General features: G+C 54.0%; 1 protein-coding gene across 2 annotated transcripts in view; it reads left to right on the forward strand.

The window, feature by feature from the left end:
• The window catches only part of LOC124013002 (AT-rich interactive domain-containing protein 1A-like), a 129,140-nt gene that overhangs the window by 26,113 nt on the left and 86,190 nt on the right, over window positions 1-16,837 (forward strand). For both annotated transcript variants that reach the window (XM_046327107.1, XM_046327108.1), the window contains exons 3-4: window positions 1-591; window positions 723-839. The exon at window positions 1-591 is cut by the window's left edge and continues 531 nt beyond it. In XM_046327107.1, coding sequence (XP_046183063.1) covers window positions 1-591; window positions 723-839 — 708 coding nt within the window. The remainder of the gene's footprint in view (window positions 592-722; window positions 840-16,837) is intronic.

Raw genomic sequence — 16,837 nt, forward strand, 5'->3', positions numbered from 1 at the left:
CAGGGTCAGTCTCAGCAGGGCCAGCCCTCACCCTACTCCCAGACCCCTCCCCTGCAGCAGCAGGGCCAATCTCAGGAGGGCCAGCCCTCACCCTACTCCCAGACCCCTCCCCTGCAGCAGCAGGGTCAGTCTCAGCAGGGTCAGTCTCAGCAGGGTCAGTCTCAGCAGGGTCAGTCTCAGCAGGGCCAGCCCTCACCCTACTCCCAGACCCCTCCCCTGCAGCAGCAGGGTCAGTCTCAGCAGGGTCAGTCTCAGCAGGGCCAGCCCTCACCCTACTCCCAGACCCCTCCCCTGCAGCAGCAGGGCCAGTCTCAGCAGGGTCAGTCTCAGCAGGGCCAGCCCTCACCCTACTCCCAGACCCCACCCCTGCAGCAGCAGGGCCAGTCTCAGCAGGGCCAGCCCTCACCCTACTCCCAGACCCCACCCCTGCAGCAGCAGGGCCAGTCTCAGCAGGGCCAGCCCTCACCCTACTCCCAGACCCCACCCCTGCAGCAGCAGGGCCAGTCTCAGCAGGGCCAGCCCTCACCCTACTCCCAGACCCCTCCCCTGCAGCAGCAGTCGCCCTTCCAGGGGTTTCCACCTCCGACACAGGTAAAACATCACCTATCCGCTGAACTAAGGCCTAGGCATTAGCTTGGGAAGCTTACTCAGGCTTTCAGGGTTCCTCACTTTACACACATTCATGTATTTGTCCTCGCCGTCTTTCCTCCCTCTCTCATCAGGAGCTCTCCCAGGACTCGTTCAGCTCCCAGTCCAGTGCTCCCCCCTCCAACCAGCCCACGACTTCCAACAAGAGTGGCACAGAGGACAGCATGCAGGGACGGCCTTCTAGTTTACCAGTAAGCACTCCCAACACACACTACCCGTCTGTCACTCAACACACACGTACATACACACAATCTACCACACTACAACAACCTCTACCTCCTTAAGTTGTCCACTCAGCAGTCATCTTTTCCCAGCACCTTATTTTAGCATATTCACGTCCTCCGGCCCAGTCCTCTCTGTTGGACTGCTGGCTGTGTTGACCTTGACTATTCACATGGTGGTCGGCTGGAACACACAAGTCCGTGTTTATCGACGGTGAGTCTTGAGCGGGTGGGGTCTGAAAGGTGGGTCTGAAAGGCTTTACTGAACCACGATCAACCTGTCTCGATAAGCAGGTGAAAACATATTCACGAGGGAAATAAAAGATGCTGAAACCAACAACAAAACATGGTGATCCTTTTCACTTTGAAATGGACCTTTTTATTTCACCCAGATTTAATTAGCAAATGTGTAGAATTTCCAATCTGGGAATAGATAAACTAAGCTAAATGATTATGAAGGGTTTTGAACTCTCACTCCTACCTCTGTGTGAACGAGTGCGCCGGTTCAGCAGGAGACCCTATCTGTGCTTGTTTCTAGGTTTAGACAGAGAACACGTCTGCAGGGAAACATTACATCATTAATGAGAGGGAGGGAGGGGAGTGAGGAAGTGCAAGCAGATGACTTAAATAGGGAGAGGAGGGAGAGAGAGATTTCAGTGCCAGTGGGGGATGTCCTCAGGATGTTTCCTTTAAAAAAAATGTATTTATACATTAATTTCTTTATCTCCGGGCTCAGCCATTGGCCATGGAGGTTATCTGTTTCCCGGGGATTCCCCCATCGGCTGTGTGTGATTGGCTATGGGAGCCATTAATCTGGCAGAGGTCTGAACCATCAGATTGCTCACTGCCAGCCCACCCCTACCTTCCCCCCGAGCACATGACACAGTGTGCAGATTAGTCAACATTAACCATGCTGCCTTTCAGCCAGACACCCAGCCAGGCAGGCAGACAACACCTCAGCCAGAACAGTACAGATGCAACACTGGCAGCCGCAGCCATATCATATAGCCAGTGTTGCCTTAGCCAATGCCAACAGATAACTCAAGCAGAACAGATCACGTTGGTAGGTGATCATCGTGTCAGGTACGTAGCTTTAGGATAGCTCAGATCTACTGCCTTTTTAAAATCAGACTTTGAAAAACTTAATTGTTCACACTGTGGACATTTCCGTTTTGGTTTCACCATAACATGATGGACATTAAGTTTAGCAAGGCAACACCACCTCCGCCACTGCACATCCAGACGGGGCTGTCAGCACCTGGCTCAGTCTGTTCTGGTCTGCTGCGTATTCCTGTGGGAACTCAGAAGCCTAACTGACGGTAGTCCTGGTTGAAGAACAACTACAACAAGCAGCATGAGAAAGGGGGAAACAGCCGGCATGCAGGCTGGCAGCGAGGCTGAAACCAGCCGGACGAGTTGAACTGCTTCCTTGTTTGTTTTCAGCCGGGTAGCTAACTGAACTACACACACTCTCTCTCTCTCTTACTGTTAAGCTTATCATACTGTGTTGTTCCCCACACTGCGTTTATTCAGTTCACTTCACTTGAATTCTTTTAATAACGTTTCCCTTTTCTGTTTGAAATGCATCAGCTGATGCTGTTCCAGTGTAGACACACACACACACACACACACACACACACACACACACACACACACACACACACACACACACACACACACACACACACACACACACCCTCTCCCCTTTCTGGTGAACACATTCTTAGAGTACTGTTTCCCACCAATGACCTCTCAGCTAATCCAAGGTACTCAAGTTCAAATGAACACTACATGACCAAAAGTATCGTCAAACATCTCATTCCAAAATCATGGGCATTAATATGGAGTTGGTCCCCCCTTTGCTGTTATAACAGCCTCCACTCTTCTGGGAAGGCTTTTCATTTGATGTTGGAACATTGCTGCTACAACAGCCTCCACTCTTCTGGGAAGGCTTTCCACTAGATGTCAGAACATTGCTGCAGAACATTGCTGCAAGTCTCCTTTCAGCCACAAGCATTAGGGAGGTCGGGCACTGATGTTGGGCGATTAGGTCTGGCTCGCAGTCAGCATTCCAGTTCATCCCAAAGGTGTTCAATGGGGTTGAGGTCAGGGCTCTGTGCAGGCCAGTTCAGTTCTTCCACACTGATCTTGACAAACCATTTCTGTATGGACCTCGCTTAGTGCACAGATGCTTGTCATGCTGAAACAGGAAAGGGCCTTCCCCAAACTGTTGCCACATAGTTGGAAGCATAGAATCATCTGGAATGTCATTGTATGCTGTAGTGTTAAAATATCCCTTCACTGGAACTAAGGGGCCTGAACCATGAAAAACAGATATGACACTTGGCATTCTGGCCAAATGGTTCCATATTGGTTTCATCAGACCGGAGAATCTTGTTTCTCATGGTCTGAGTCCTTTAGGTGCCTTTTGGAAAACTCAAAGCGGGCTGTCATGTGCCTTTTACTGATGAGTGGCTTCTGTCAAGCCACTCTACCATAAAGGCCTGATTGGTGGAGTGCTGCAGAGATGGTTGTCCGTCTGGAAGGTTCTCCCATCTCCAGAGGAACTCTTGGGGACATTTGTTTTGATTCCCTTCCCCAGATCTGTGCCTCGACACAATCCTGTCTCGGACCTCTACGGACAATTCCTTCCACCTCATGGCTTGGTTTTTGCTTTGACATGCACTGTCAACTGTGGTACCTTATATAGACAGGTGTGATCCTTTCCTCCAGTCAAGTTGGAGAAACATCTCAAGGATGATCAATGGAAACAGGATGCACCTGAGCTCAATGTCTCATATCAAAGGGTCTGAATACTTATGTAAATAAGGTATTTCAGTTTTTCATGTTATTACATTTCTAAAAACCTGTTTTCGCTTTGTCATTATGGGGTATTGTCTGTAGATTGATGAGGAATTTTAAAAATTACCTGATCTGTTTTAGAATAAGGCTGTAACTTAACAACATGTGGAAAAAGAGACCGGGTCTGAATACTTAATGACCCCTACGACACTGTACGTGTGTGTCTGTCGTTGTGTTGGGGGCTGTGATGTGTTGGGGGCTGTGATGTGTAGAGGACTGTGTGTCTGTCGTTGTGTTGGGAGCTGTGTTGTGTGGAGGACTCAGTGTCTGTCGTTGTGTTGGGGGCTGTGTTGTGTGGAGGACTCAGTGTCTGTCGTTGTGTTGGGGGCTGTGTTGTGTGGAGGACTCAGTGTCTGTCGTTGTGTTTGGGGCTGTGATGTGTAGAAGACTTGTGTGTCTGTTGTTGTGTTGGGGGCTGTGATGTGTAGAGGACTCGTGTGTCTGTTGTTGTGTTGGGGGCTGTGTTGTATAGAGGACTCGGTGTGTCTGTCATTGTGTTGGGGGCTGTGTTGTGTAGAAGACTCGGTGTCTGTCGTTGTGTTTGGGGCTGTGATGTGTAGAAGACTTGTGTGTCTGTTGTTGTGTTGGGGGCTGTGATGTGTAGAGGACTCGTGTGTCTGTTGTTGTGTTGGGGGCTGTGTTGTATAGAGGACTCGGTGTGTCTGTCATTGTGTTGGGGGCTGTGTTGTATAGAGGACTCGGTGTGTCTGTCATTGTGTTGGGGGCTGTGTTGTGTAGCGTGTGTGTCTGTAAGAGAGGAAAGCCCAATTAGCCCTGAGATTCCTTCACACAGGAGTTCCAGTGGCTTGCGTCACCGTTAAGGTGTCGGCTGGTGCCTAGCTGAAATCAGCTAGGAGTGTGCTTGCTTATTCCCTTAAAATACATTCGCTTGAGGTGTGTTCATTTTGAGACGCAGTAGCCAGTATACTCTTCCTCAAAATAGACAGAATTCATCTAAGATAATTCAAGAACTTGGGTAATTAATTTTGACATTTTTGCAGAGGAGATCTTTGAGCTTGGTGCAGTATTTCTCACTTGAAACGATTCGTCTCTTGTTGAATGACAAGACTTTATTGAAGAACCCATACTGTTGACCAATCACCATCGAGGAGGCGTCGACTTCGGCTACCAACATCCAAAAACAAACAAATGTCACACAATGTTGTCATATGAGCAGACTCTTCCGGACTGTTTCGGCTGGGATGCATGGAGACGCCTTTAGTGGTCCACCCTCATCTCCCAAACAGACCCCCATGACTTCTAGTGTCTGTGTCAAGTCCTTTCCCCTCTCCAGCAGAACAACTTGTTGTTGCGCCACTGCTCTGGAGCAGTCTGCACAGCTAGGCCGGGTCACTTTGTCTTCTCTCCAACCCTGCCCAGCTCCAACCCTTCTTTTGCCTAGGAGGCAATGTAACCAATCACAGCCCTCCTTTTACATCATTGCACATCCTGAAAATCACCATCAGAATGTGGAGATCAATGTTCACGTTCCCTCTTGGTAATACGTACACATTGGACCATAGCTGTAAAAGTATCAGAGATCTCACTAAAGACTTTTTAATATGCCCGTAGAGAATATTATGATCAACAATATGTAGAAAAATGTGACAATTCAAAAAATATATTGTCAATATTCATGTTTATATTTTTCAATTATGCTTTTAGATACAAATGTCCGCTAGATATCAACAATCCTTCCTCCAAAATACCATTCTGTGGATTAAATATCAGGAAAATGCCCCAAATCGTGGCCCTGTTTTGTTCCTGGCTTCATGAGAAATCACGCCTCTGTTTCTCCCTCTTGTCAATCAGCTTTTGAAACGCCGCTCGCCTCAGCCTTGTTTTGCCAGCTTCTCTGCTCTGCCTGTCGTTGCAGTATTCAGTTTCCTGGGCGTGTTTCCTGTTGCTATTCTGGGGCCAGAGCTTCCTGTGCCCACGTGTTTTATTCAGATTCCTGGGCCGACTGAGAGCGACAGTTTCTCTACTCGTTTTCTCTCTCTCACCCCCCTCCCCACTCTGCTCCATCTCATTCTGCCTCCCTCTCTCCTTCCCCCGTCTGCACATAGGTGATTTTTAATTCATGTACTTGAGAAAGTTCAATCTGCTGACTAAGTGTGTTTGGATTTGCCTCATTGAATTGTTTTGGAGCTGGTAGACCCAGCCTGCCTCTTGCTGTTGTGCACACATGTGTTCTCACGCTCTCTCTCATAAGCTCCCCCCCCCCCGCAGCTAGTCTCGCAGCACCGTCCTCTCCTCTCTGCTCTCTTCCTATGTGGTGTTTGCTTGGGCGGGGAATTTAGATGCCCCAAAAACAGCTTGTGATTTAGATTTGAAAGTTATGCTCTTTTAGATACAATCACCTTTTGTTTTTCTGCTCTGAGAAACAGTAGTTGTGTCGGTCAGTTGAAGTGCTTTGGCAGTGCCCTCTTCTCTACTTTGGGTTGTTCCTGGGTGTCTGTCATCGGTGGGAGGGGCGTTGCTCTGGAGAAGCAGGCAGACGGGCAGGCAGGCAGACAGACTCCATTTATATTTGTCACATGCTCTGAATAGTCTGGTGAGTGAGTAGGGTCAGTGCAAGATAGTTCAGGTACCATTAATTGACTATTTATCAGTCTTATGGCTCGGGGGTGGAAGCTGTCTCAGCCTGTTGGTCTGAGAGCTGGTGCTCTGGTATCGTGTATGGCTTTGGTGGCTGGTATCAGGCAGACAAGCTGTGGTCCTCCCTCCCAGCCCCAAGTATCAGGCAAGGCTAGGCAGACCCTGGTCCCTCCCAGCACCCCTCTCCCTGACCTGGGCAGCTGCCTGCCTCACTGGGGCATCTTTGCTGAGCTCTGGGACTCTCCTCTACCATTGTGATCAGCCCCCCCCACACACACACACACACCCTAGCCCCATTATTGACAGCAATCAGACCTCTCTCTCTCTGCTCTGTATTGCACACAGGTTGCTGCTGTGTGTGTGTGTGTGTGACTTGCCAGTCGAGAGCCTCAATTAGGCAAATGTTTACAAACATATCTACTCAGGTAGACTATTTATTTCAGGAATAAACATGACCCATCCGTGCTCTAAGCATAATCATCAGAAATCAGAAAAGAAAAGCTGAGCAATTTTGTTTATTATGCTGTTTGAAAAAGAAACCAAAACAGTTTTAATAGCAATCTGTTATCTTTTCATACGATGTCCCCTTCCCACGTTCCTCCTCAACCTTGTCCATGAATTACAATCCCCATATGGTCTCCTGTATTAAGTAGCAGACTAGTGGTGGTCTCGGGGGAGATGGGGCTGGAAAGGGACTAGGTCTGGAGTGGGAACATACCTTTTTAGAGTATTAGGGATTCAGAGTAGCCTTGTCTAGAGGAGAGATCAGCACCTCGGTTTGGGCGTTACCGGCCCTGCTACCTTACCTGCCCTCAGGGCAGAAACTAGGGACCGGGATGATTTTAAATTTAATTGCATGTTGACGTAATCAAGTATCCCCTGCTTGAATATTTGTATTTTTAACGATTGTTTAGGTGGATGCCTCAGTAATGTGTTGTGGTGGATTGTATAGCGTGTGGTTGGCTTTGTATTGTACTGCTACCATTTGGTTGAATGAGTTTCTCTTGCTGTAGACTTGTGTTTCTGTAATGGTAATGGCTGCTGTGCTGTATGAGGCTGGGGCCTGCCTCTTCTTCTCTTCCTCTCTTTCTCCACTGTGGGATGGGAGTGCCCCCTTATGGTGGAGCTCAGCCTAGCCAACCCAGAGCTGGGGCTGTGTTTCTCTCTACACCCACCCTGGCCTACCCAAAACACCCTTCCCCCGTCCCTGTACAAGGGGGACATCCCATACCCTCTACCCTGACCATGAAGTGTCACCCTGTACCCAGGGGACATCCCGTACCCTCTACCCTGACCATGAAGGGTCACCCTGTACCCAGGGGACATCCCGTACCCTCTACCCTGACCATGAAGCGTCACCCCGGCCTAATGCTGGTGTCCGAAGGTGGAGCCACATACTCACAGAAAGGCATATCTGAAAATAGATAGTTGTTGTGATATTAAACCTGTAAAACGTCTGCAGTCTTCATGGTACTACTGTGATTGTATGGGTCCAGCTGGTGGATCAGTGGGGAGAAATCAATGGAAGTGAAATCATGTGAGATGCTGTTTGATAGTGAAATGGGGACATGGGAAAAGTCATTTCACCTCTTCTAAGGAGATCAGAGACACACATTACGCGTAGTAACGGGAGGTACGCGTAGTAACGGGAGGTACGCGTAGTAACGGGAGGTACGTGTAGTATTCACTGTAGTATTCACTATGACTGATGTAAACAAACACTGCTGAACGCTTCAAGGTTTTTACCTCTGCTGTGTGTGTGTCACCGGTGGCTGTGTGTGTAATTAAAGCGTGTGTGTGCAGAGATGGGAGGGAGGAAGGCTTTGGTCTGTTTGAGCTTCCTGTAACAATGACAGCTCCTCTACATAGTAGCTGACTGCACCATGACCCTGGCTGGCTCACGGGGAGGAGGGGGAGGGGCGGTGTCTGCACTGATGTGGAAACGCATGTGGAGTATGGTTACCATGGCAGCCCGAGATGCAGCAACAAAAAATACTGGTATTTCTCCCCCCCTTGTGTGTGTGTGTGTGTGTGTGTGTGTGTGTGTGTGTGTGTGTGTGTGTGTGTGTGTGTGTGTGAGAGAGAGAGAGAGATCCTCTTTGTGTACAGGGGACTGAGAACAGGAAGCTTGACAGGCGGTGAGTGGATGAGCTAGCGAAAGAGGGAGTAAGAAAGCCACGGGGAAATGGAGAGAGACTGGGTTCATTGAGAGCCGGTGAACTCCTCCAGGACCCAGACCCTGTTCCAATACCGTCTCTGACCCGGTCACAGCCCAGCCTCCAGATAGCAGTTCGGTTACATGACCTTACTGACTGCCTGGTGACATCATAGCACACTAACAACCTCCACTTCCCCCGACTTTCTGCTTCTCTTGGGCTGTGCCTGAAATGGCACCCTATTCCATATATATTGGGGACTGCCGTTGTATAAAAAGACTGTCGAGTAGACGAATGGCCTGGAGTTTAGCTGGATGGATTTAGTGAAGTAATCTGTAAGTGGAATACATTCGAGTGTGAATGGAACTGGGATGGAAGCAGGAGACTGAAGCAGTATGGCAATGCTAGTGGCTGCTTTACACACTACACAGCTACTTAATCTAACATGTGAAATTAGCCTCTTAAGACTGGACCTAAGGGGTTTTAAGTTTGTTGACGTTTCTGTCTTTCGAGAAAATGTAAGTGTTTTTCTATTTTAGTTTGTCCGTTTTCTCGCTGTGAAAGATGGAATCAGGCTCTATGGAAGTTCCCATGTTAGCTGGAAACACAACATGCCCGTCACCGAGCAGAGAAGGAGATGCAGCACTGGCCTCCTCTCTCTCCCATGTTGCTTAGCCTGACTACATAACATATCTGGGTTGTTGTTTGGCCTCGCGCAGAGGTCACCCTCCCCCTCTCCCTGTGATCAGTGACCAGTCTGGTGAATGACAGCAGTGGGTGGAGTCTGTGTTCAGGCATCTAGTGGCTCTGCCTTCAGCACAACTGAACAATTCAGCAGAGAATGGCTCACTCTCGCTCTCAATTCAATTCAAGGGCTTTATTGGCATGGGAAACATGTGTTAACATTGCCAAAGCAAGTGAGGTAGACAACATACAAAGTGAATATATAAAGTGAAAAACAACAGTAAACATTAACAGTAAACATTACACATACAGAAGTTTCAAAACAGTAAAGATGTTACAAATGTCATATTATATATATATATATATATATATATATATATATATATATATATATATATATATATAATATGACATTTGTAACATCTTTACACACACATATACACACACACACACACACACACACACACACACACACACACACACACACACACACACACACACACACACACACACACACACACACACACACACACACACACACACACACACACACACACCTCTCTCGCTCGGCTCGCTCGCTCTCGCTCGGCTCGCTTTCTCTCTCTCTCCCTCGGCTCGCTCGCTCTCTCTCTCTCTCGGCTCGGCTCGCTCGCTCTCTCTCTCTCTCTCGGCTCGCTCGCTCGCTCGCTCTCTCTCTCTCTCTCGGCTCGCTCGCTCTCTCTCTCTCTCGGCTCGCTCTCTCTCTCTCTCGGCTCGCTCTCTCTCTCTCTCGGCTCGCTCTCTCTCTCTCTCGGCTCGCTCGCTCTCTCGGCTCGCTCTCTCTCTCGGCTCGCTCTCTCTCTCGGCTCGCTCGCTCGCTCTCTCTCTCTCGGCTCTCTCTCGGCTCGCTCGCTCTCTCTCTCTCTCGGCTCGCTCGCTCTCTCTCTCTCTCGGCTCGCTCGCTCTCTCTCTCTCGGCTCGCTCGCTCTCTCTCTCTCTCGGCTCGCTCGCTCTCTCTCTCTCTCGGCTCGCTCTCTCTCTCTCTCGGCTCGCTCTCTCTCTCTCTCGGCTCGCTCTCTCTCTCTCTCGGCTCGCTCGCTCTCTCTCTCGGCTCGCTCGCGCTCTCTCTCGGCTCGCTCGCTCGCTCTCTCTCTAACGGCTCGCTCGCTCGCTCTCTCTAACGGCTCGCTCGCTCGCTCTCTCTAACGGCTCGCTCGCTCGCTCTCTCTAACGGCTCGCTCGCTCGCTCTCTCTAACGGCTCGCTCGCTCGCTCTCTCTAACGGCTCGCTCGCTCGCTCTCTCTAACGGCTCGCTCGCTCGCTCTCTCTACGGCTCGCTCGCTCGCTCGCTCGCTCTCTAACGGCTCGCTCGCTCGCTCGCTCTCTCTAACGGCTCGCTCGCTCGCTCGCTCTCTCTAACGGCTCGCTCGCTCGCTCTCTCTAACGGCTCGCTCGCTCGCTCGCTCTCTCTAACGGCTCGCTCGCTCGCTCGCTCTCTCTAACAGCTCGCTCGCTCGCTCGCTCTCTCTAACGGCTCGCTCGCTCGCTCGCTCTCTCTAACGGCTCGCTCGCTCGCTCGCTCTCTCTAACGGCTCGCTCGCTCTCTAACGCTCGCTCGCTCGCTCTCTAACGGCTCGCTCGCTCGCTCTCTCTAACGGCTCGCTCGCTCGCTCTCTCTAACGGCTCGCTCGCTCGCTCGCTCGCTCTAACGGCTAACGGCTCGCTCGCTCGCTCTCTCTAACGGCTCGCTCGCTCGCTCGCTCTCTCTCTCGCTCTCTCTCTCGGCTCTCTCGCTCGCTCGCTCTCTCTCGCCGCTCGCTCGCTCTCTCTCGGCTCGCTCGCTCGCTCTCTTCTCTTCGCTTTCTTCGCTTTTCGTTCGCTCTTTCGTTTGCTCTTCGTTTTTCGCTTTCTTCGTTTTCTTCGCTTCGCTTTCGCTTTTCTTCGTTTCGCTTTCTTCGCTTTCGTTTTCGCTTCGCTTTCTTCGTTTCGCTTTTTCGCTTTCTTCGTTTTCGCTTTCGCTCTTTGCTTTCTTCGCTTCGCTTTCTTCTTCGCTTTCGCTTCGCTTTCTTCGTTTCTCTTCGCTTTCTTCGCTTTCGTTTTCTTCGTTTTCTTCGCTTTCTCGTTTTCTTTGCTTTCTCTTCGTTTTTCGCTTTCTTCGTTTCTTCGCTTTTCTTCGTTTTCTTCGCTTTTTCGTTTTCGCTTTCTTTCTTCGTTTTCTTTCGCTCTTCGTTTTCTCGTTTTCTTTCTCGTTTTCTTCGTCTTTCTTCGTTTCGCTTTCTCTCTTCTCGCTTTCTTCGGTTTTCTCTTCGTTTTCTTTCTTTCTCTCGCTTTCTTCGCTTTCTCTCTCTCGGTTTTCTTCGTTTTCCTCTCTCTCGCTTTCTCTCTCTCTCGTTTTCTTTCGTCTCGTCGCTTTCTCTCGCTCGCTTTCTTCGTCGCTTTCTCTTCGTTTCGCTTTCTTTCTTCGCTCGCTTTCGTTTTCGCTCGCTCTTCTTTCGCTCGCTTTCTTCGGTTTTCGCTTTCGCTCGCTTTCGCTTTTCTTCGCTCGCTTTCGCTTTCTTTTTCGCTCGCTTTTCGGCTTTCTCGCTCGCTGCTTTTTCTTCGCTCGCTTTCTCGCTCTCGCTCGCTTTCCTCGCTCGCTTCTCTCGCTTCGCTTTTCGCTCGCTTTTCTTTCGCTCGCTTTCTCGCTCGCTTTCTTCGTTGCTTTTCTTCGCTTTCTCGCTTTTCTCGCTCGCTTTCTTCGCTCGCTTCGCTCGCTCGCTGCTTTCTCGCTCGCCGCCTTCTTCTCGCTCGCTTTCGCTCGCCGCTCTCTCTCTCTCTCTCGCTTTCTCTCTCCTCTCTCTCGCCGCTCTCTCTCTCTCTCTTTCGGGCGCTCGCTTTCGGGCGCTCTTCTCGGCGCGCTTTCTTCGGGCGCTGCTTTCTCTCGGCGCCGCTTTCGGGCGCTGCTTCGCTTTTTCGGCGGGCGCGCTTTCGGGCGCCGCTTTCTCGCTCGTTTCTTCGGGCTCGCCTTCGCTTCTTCTCGCGCTTTTCTTTTTCGCTCGCTTCTCGGGCTCGCTTTTTCTCGCTTTCGCTCGCTTCCGCCGCTTTCTTTCGCTTCGCTTTTTCTTCGCTTTTTCTTTCGGGCGCTGCTTTCGGGCGCTCTTTCTCGCTGCCGCTGCTGTGCGCTCGTGCGCTGCTTTCGCTTCTTTCGGGCGCGCTGCATCGGCGCGCTTTCTCGGGCGCGCGCTTTCGGGCCGCTTTCTTCGGGCGCGCTTTTTCGGGCCGCTTTCGTTTTCGGCGCTTTTTGGGCGCGCTTTTCGCGCTTTCCTCGCTTTCGGGCGCCGCTTTCTTCGGGCGCGCTTTCTTTTTCGGGCGCCGCTTTCTTTCTTTCGGGCGCCGCTTTCTTTTCGGGCGCTCTAGGGCGCTTTTCGGGCGCCGCTTTCTTGCTTTCGGGCGCCGCTTTCTTTCGGGCGCCGCTTTCTTTCGGGCGCCGCTTTCTTTCGGGCGCGCTTTTTCGGGCGCCGCTTTCTTTTTTCGGGCGCCGCTTTCTTTTTCGGGCGCCGCTTTCTTTTCGGGCGCCGCTTTCGGGCGCGCTTTCTTTTTCGGGCGCCGCTTTTTCGGGCGCGCTTTTCTTTCTTTCGGGCGCGCCGCTTTTTCGGGCGCTGCTTTTTCGGGCGCTGCTTTCTTCGGGCGCCGCTTTCTTTCGGGCGCCGCTTTTTCGGGCGCGCCGCTTTCGCTTTTTCGGGCGCGCTTTCTTTCGGGCGCTGCTTTTCGGGCGCTGTTTTTCGGGCGCTTGCTTTCGGGCGCCGCTTGGCTTTTTCGCGCTTTTTTCGGGCGCTTTCGGGCGCTTCTTTCTTTCGGGGCGCTTTTTTCGGGCGCGCTTTCGGGCGCTGCTTTCTTCGGGCGCTGCTGCTTTTCTTTCGCGCGCTTTCGGGCGCTGCTTTCGGGCGCGCTTTCTTTCGGCGCGCTGCTTCGGGGCGCTTTCTTCGGGCGCCGCTTTCTTTCGGGCCGCTTTTTCTTTCTTCGCCGCTTTCTTTCGGGCGCGCTTTTCTTTCGGGCGCTCGCTTTCGGGGCGCTTTCTTTTTTCGGGCGCGCTTTCTTTCGGGCGCGCTTTCTTCGGCGCTTTTCTTGCCGCTTTCTTTCGGGCGCGCCGCTTTCGCGCTTTCGGGCGCGCTTTTTTTCGGGCGCGCTTTTCTTCGGGCGCCGCTTTCTTTCGGGCGCCGCTTTCTTTTCGGGCGCCGCTTCGCTTTCGGGCGCCGCTTTTTTCGGGCGCGCTTTTTTCTTTTCGGGCGCCGCTTTCTTTCGGGCGCCGCTTTTTCTTTCGGGCGCCGCTTTCTTCTCGGGCGCCGCTTTCATGCTTTTTCGGGCGCGCCGCTTTCTTTCTTTCGGGCGCCGCTTTCTCTTTTTCGGGCGCCGCTTTCTTCGGGCGCCGCTTTCTTTCGGGCGCGCTTTTCTTTCGGGCGCGCTTTTCTTCGGGCGCGCTTTCGCTTTGGGCGCTTTTTCTTTTCGGGCGCGCTTTCGGGCGCCGCTTTCTTTCGGGCGCCGCTTTTTTCGGGCGCCGCTTTCTTCGGGCGCTTCTTCGGGCGCGCCGCTTTTCGGGCGCTGCCTTTCTTTCGGGCGCCGCTTCGGGCGCTTCTTTTCGGGCGCTGCTTTCTGGGCGCGCTTCTTTCGGGCGCTTTCTTCGGGCGCGCTTTCGCGCTTTCGGGCGCGCTTTCTTTCGGGCGCCGCTTTCTTCGGGCGCGCTTTCTTTCGGGCGCCCGCTTTCTTTCGGGCGCTTTCGGGCGCGCTTTCTTCGGGCGCCGCTTTTTCTTTCGGGCGCTGCTTTCTTTCTTTCGCGCGCTTTTTCGGGCGCTTTCGGGCCGCTTTTCTTCGCGTCGCTTTCGGGCGCTTTCGCTTTCGAGCTGCCGCTTTCGGGCGCTGCTTTCGGGCGGCTTTCGGGCGCCGCTTTCTTTCGGGCGCGCTTTCTTTCGGGCGCCGCTTTCGGGCGCGCTTTCGCTTTCTTTCGGGCGCGCTTGGGCGGGCGCTGCTCGGGCGCGCTTTCTTTCGGGCGCGCTTTCGGGCGCTGCTTTGGCGCTGCTTCTGGGCGCCGCTTCCTTTCTTTCGGGCGCCGCTTTCTTTCGGGCGCGCTTTCGGGCTTTCGGGCGCGCTTTTTTCGGCGCGCTCGCTTTTCTTGGGGCGGCGCTTCTGGGCGCGCTGGGCGCGCTTTCTTCTTCGGCGCGCTTTCTTTCGGGCGCGCTTTCGGGCGCTGCTTTCGGGCGCGCTTTCTTTCGGGCGCGCCGCTTTCTTTCGGGCGCCGCTTTCGGGCTTTCTTTCGGGCGCCGCTTCGGCGCGCTTGCTGGGCGCTTTCGGGCGCTTTCGCTTTCTTCGGGCGCCGCTTTCTTTTCGGGCGCCGCTTTCTTCGGGCGCGCTTTTTCGGGCGCCGCTTTCGGGCGCCGCTTTCTTCGGGCGCGCTTCGGGCGCCGCTTTTTTCTTTCTTCGGGCGCCGCTTTCGGGCGCCGGCGCGCTTCTTCGGGCGCGCTTTCGGGCGCTTTCTTCGGGCGCGTGCTTTTTCGGGCGCTGCTTTCGGGCGCCGCTTTTTCGGGCGCTGCTTTTCGGGCGCCGCTTTCTTCGGGCGCGCTTTTCTTTCGGGCGCGTTTTTCGGGCGCTGCTTTCTTCGGGCGCGCTTTCGGGCGCGCTTTCGGGCGCCGCTTTCTTTCGGGCGCTCGCTTTCTTTCGGGCGCGCCGCTTTTTTTTCGGGCGCCGCTTTTTCTTTGGGGCGCTTTCTTTTTCGGGCGCGCTTTTCGGGCGCGCTTTTTTCGGGCGCTTTTCTTTTCGGGCGCGCCGCTTTTCTTTCGGGCGCCGTTTTCTTCGGGCGCCGCTTTTCTTTCGGGCGCGCTTTTCTTCGGGCGCTGCTTTTTCGCGCCGCGCTTTTCTTCGGGCGCGCTTTTCTTTCGGGCGCTTCGCTTTCGGGCGCGCTTTCTTCGGGCGCCGCCGCTTTCTTCGGGCGCCGCTTTCGGGCGCTCGCTTTCTTCGGGCGCCGCTTTTCTTTCGGGCGCGCTTTCTTTTCGGGCGCGCTTTCTCTTCGGGCGCTCTCGCTTTTCGGGCGCGCTTTCTGGGGGCGCTCGGGCGCGCTTTTTCGGGGCGCTTTCTGCTTTCTCGCGCGCTTTCGGGCGCTTCGCTTTTTTCGGGCGCTGCTTTCTTCGGGCGCGCTTTTTTTTCGGGCGCCGCTTTTTCGGGCGCCGCTTTCTTTCGGGCGCGCTTTTTCGGGCGCTGCTTTCTTCGGCGCGCTTTCGGGCGCTTTCGGGCGCCGCTTTCTTTCGGGCGCTGGCGCCGCTTTTCGGGCGCGCTTTTTCGGGCGCCGCCGCTTTCGGGCGCCGCTTTCTTTCGGGCGCCGCTTTTTCGGGCGCCGCTTTCTTTCGGGCGCGCCGCTTTTTCTTTCGGGCGCGCTTTTTCGGGCGCGCTTTTTCGGGCGCGCTTTTCGGGCGCGCGGGCGCGCTTTCTTCGGGCGCCGCTTTCGGGCGCCGCTTTCGGGCGCGCTTTCTTTCGGGCGCGCTTTTCTTTCGGGCGCGCTTTTTTCGGGGCGCGCTTTGCTTTTCGCGGCGCTCGCTTTCGGGCGCCGCTTTTTCGGGCGCTGCTTTTCTTTCTTCGGGCGCTGCTTTCTTTCGGGCGCGCTTTTTTTTCTTTCGCGCCGCTTTGCTTTCTTTCGGGCGCTGCTTTCTTTCGGGCGCCGCTTTCGGGCGCTTTCTTTCGGGCGCCGCTTTCGGGCGCTTTCGGGGCCGCTTTTCGGGCGCCGCTTTTTCGGGCGCGCTTTCTTCTTCGGGCGCGCTTTCTTTCGGGCGCCGCTTTCGGGCGCCGCTTTTTCTTTCGGGGCGCTCGCTTTCGGGCGCGCTTTCGGGCGCCGCTCTTTCGCTTTTCTTTCGGGCGCCGCTTTCTTCGGGCGCCGCTTTTTCGCGCGCTTTCGCTTTCTTCGGGCGCGCTTTCGGGCGCCGCTTTCTTCGGGCGCGCTTTCTTCGGGCGCGCTTTCGGGCGCTGCTTTTCGGGGCGCGCTTTCGGGCGCTGCTTTTTCGGGCGCCGCTTTCGGGCGCGCTTTCTTCGGGCGCTTTCTTCTTTCGGGCGCCGCTTTTTCGGGCGCCGCTCTTTTCGGGCGCCGCTTTCTTCGGGCGCCGCTTTCGGGCGCCGCTTTCTTCGGGCGCTTTTTCTTCGGGCGCTGCTTTCGGGCGCTGCCGCTTTCGGGCGCGCTTTTTCGGGCGCTGCTTTCGGCGCTTCTTCGGGCGCCGCTTTTCGGGCGCTGCTTTTCTTTCGGGCGCTGCTTTCTTTCGGGCGCCGCTTTTCGGGCGCCGCTTTTTTGCTTTCGGGCGCGCTTTCTTTCGGGCGCGCTTTTTCTTTCGGGCGCCGCTTTTTTCTTTCGGGCGCGCTTTCTTTCGGGCGCGCTTTCTTTCGGGCGCCGCTTTCTTCGGGCGCGCTTTTCGGGCGCTTTTTCGGGGCGCTGCTTTCGGGCGCTGCTTTCGGGCGCTTTTTTTCGGGCGCGCTTTCGGGCGCTGCTTTTTCGGGCGCGCTTTCTTCGGGCGCTTTTCTTCGCTGCGCTTTCTTTCGGGCGCGCTTTCTTTCGGGGGCGCCGCTTTCTTTCGGCGCGCTTTCGGGCGCGCTTTCTTTCGCGGCGCTTTCTTTCGGGCGCGCTTTTTCGGGCGCCGCTTTTTTTTCGGGCGCGCTTCTTTCGGGCGCCGCTTTCTTCGG

This window comes from Oncorhynchus gorbuscha, linkage group LG24 (genome assembly GCF_021184085.1).
Source record: "Oncorhynchus gorbuscha isolate QuinsamMale2020 ecotype Even-year linkage group LG24, OgorEven_v1.0, whole genome shotgun sequence".
NCBI lineage: Eukaryota > Metazoa > Chordata > Actinopteri > Salmoniformes > Salmonidae > Oncorhynchus > Oncorhynchus gorbuscha.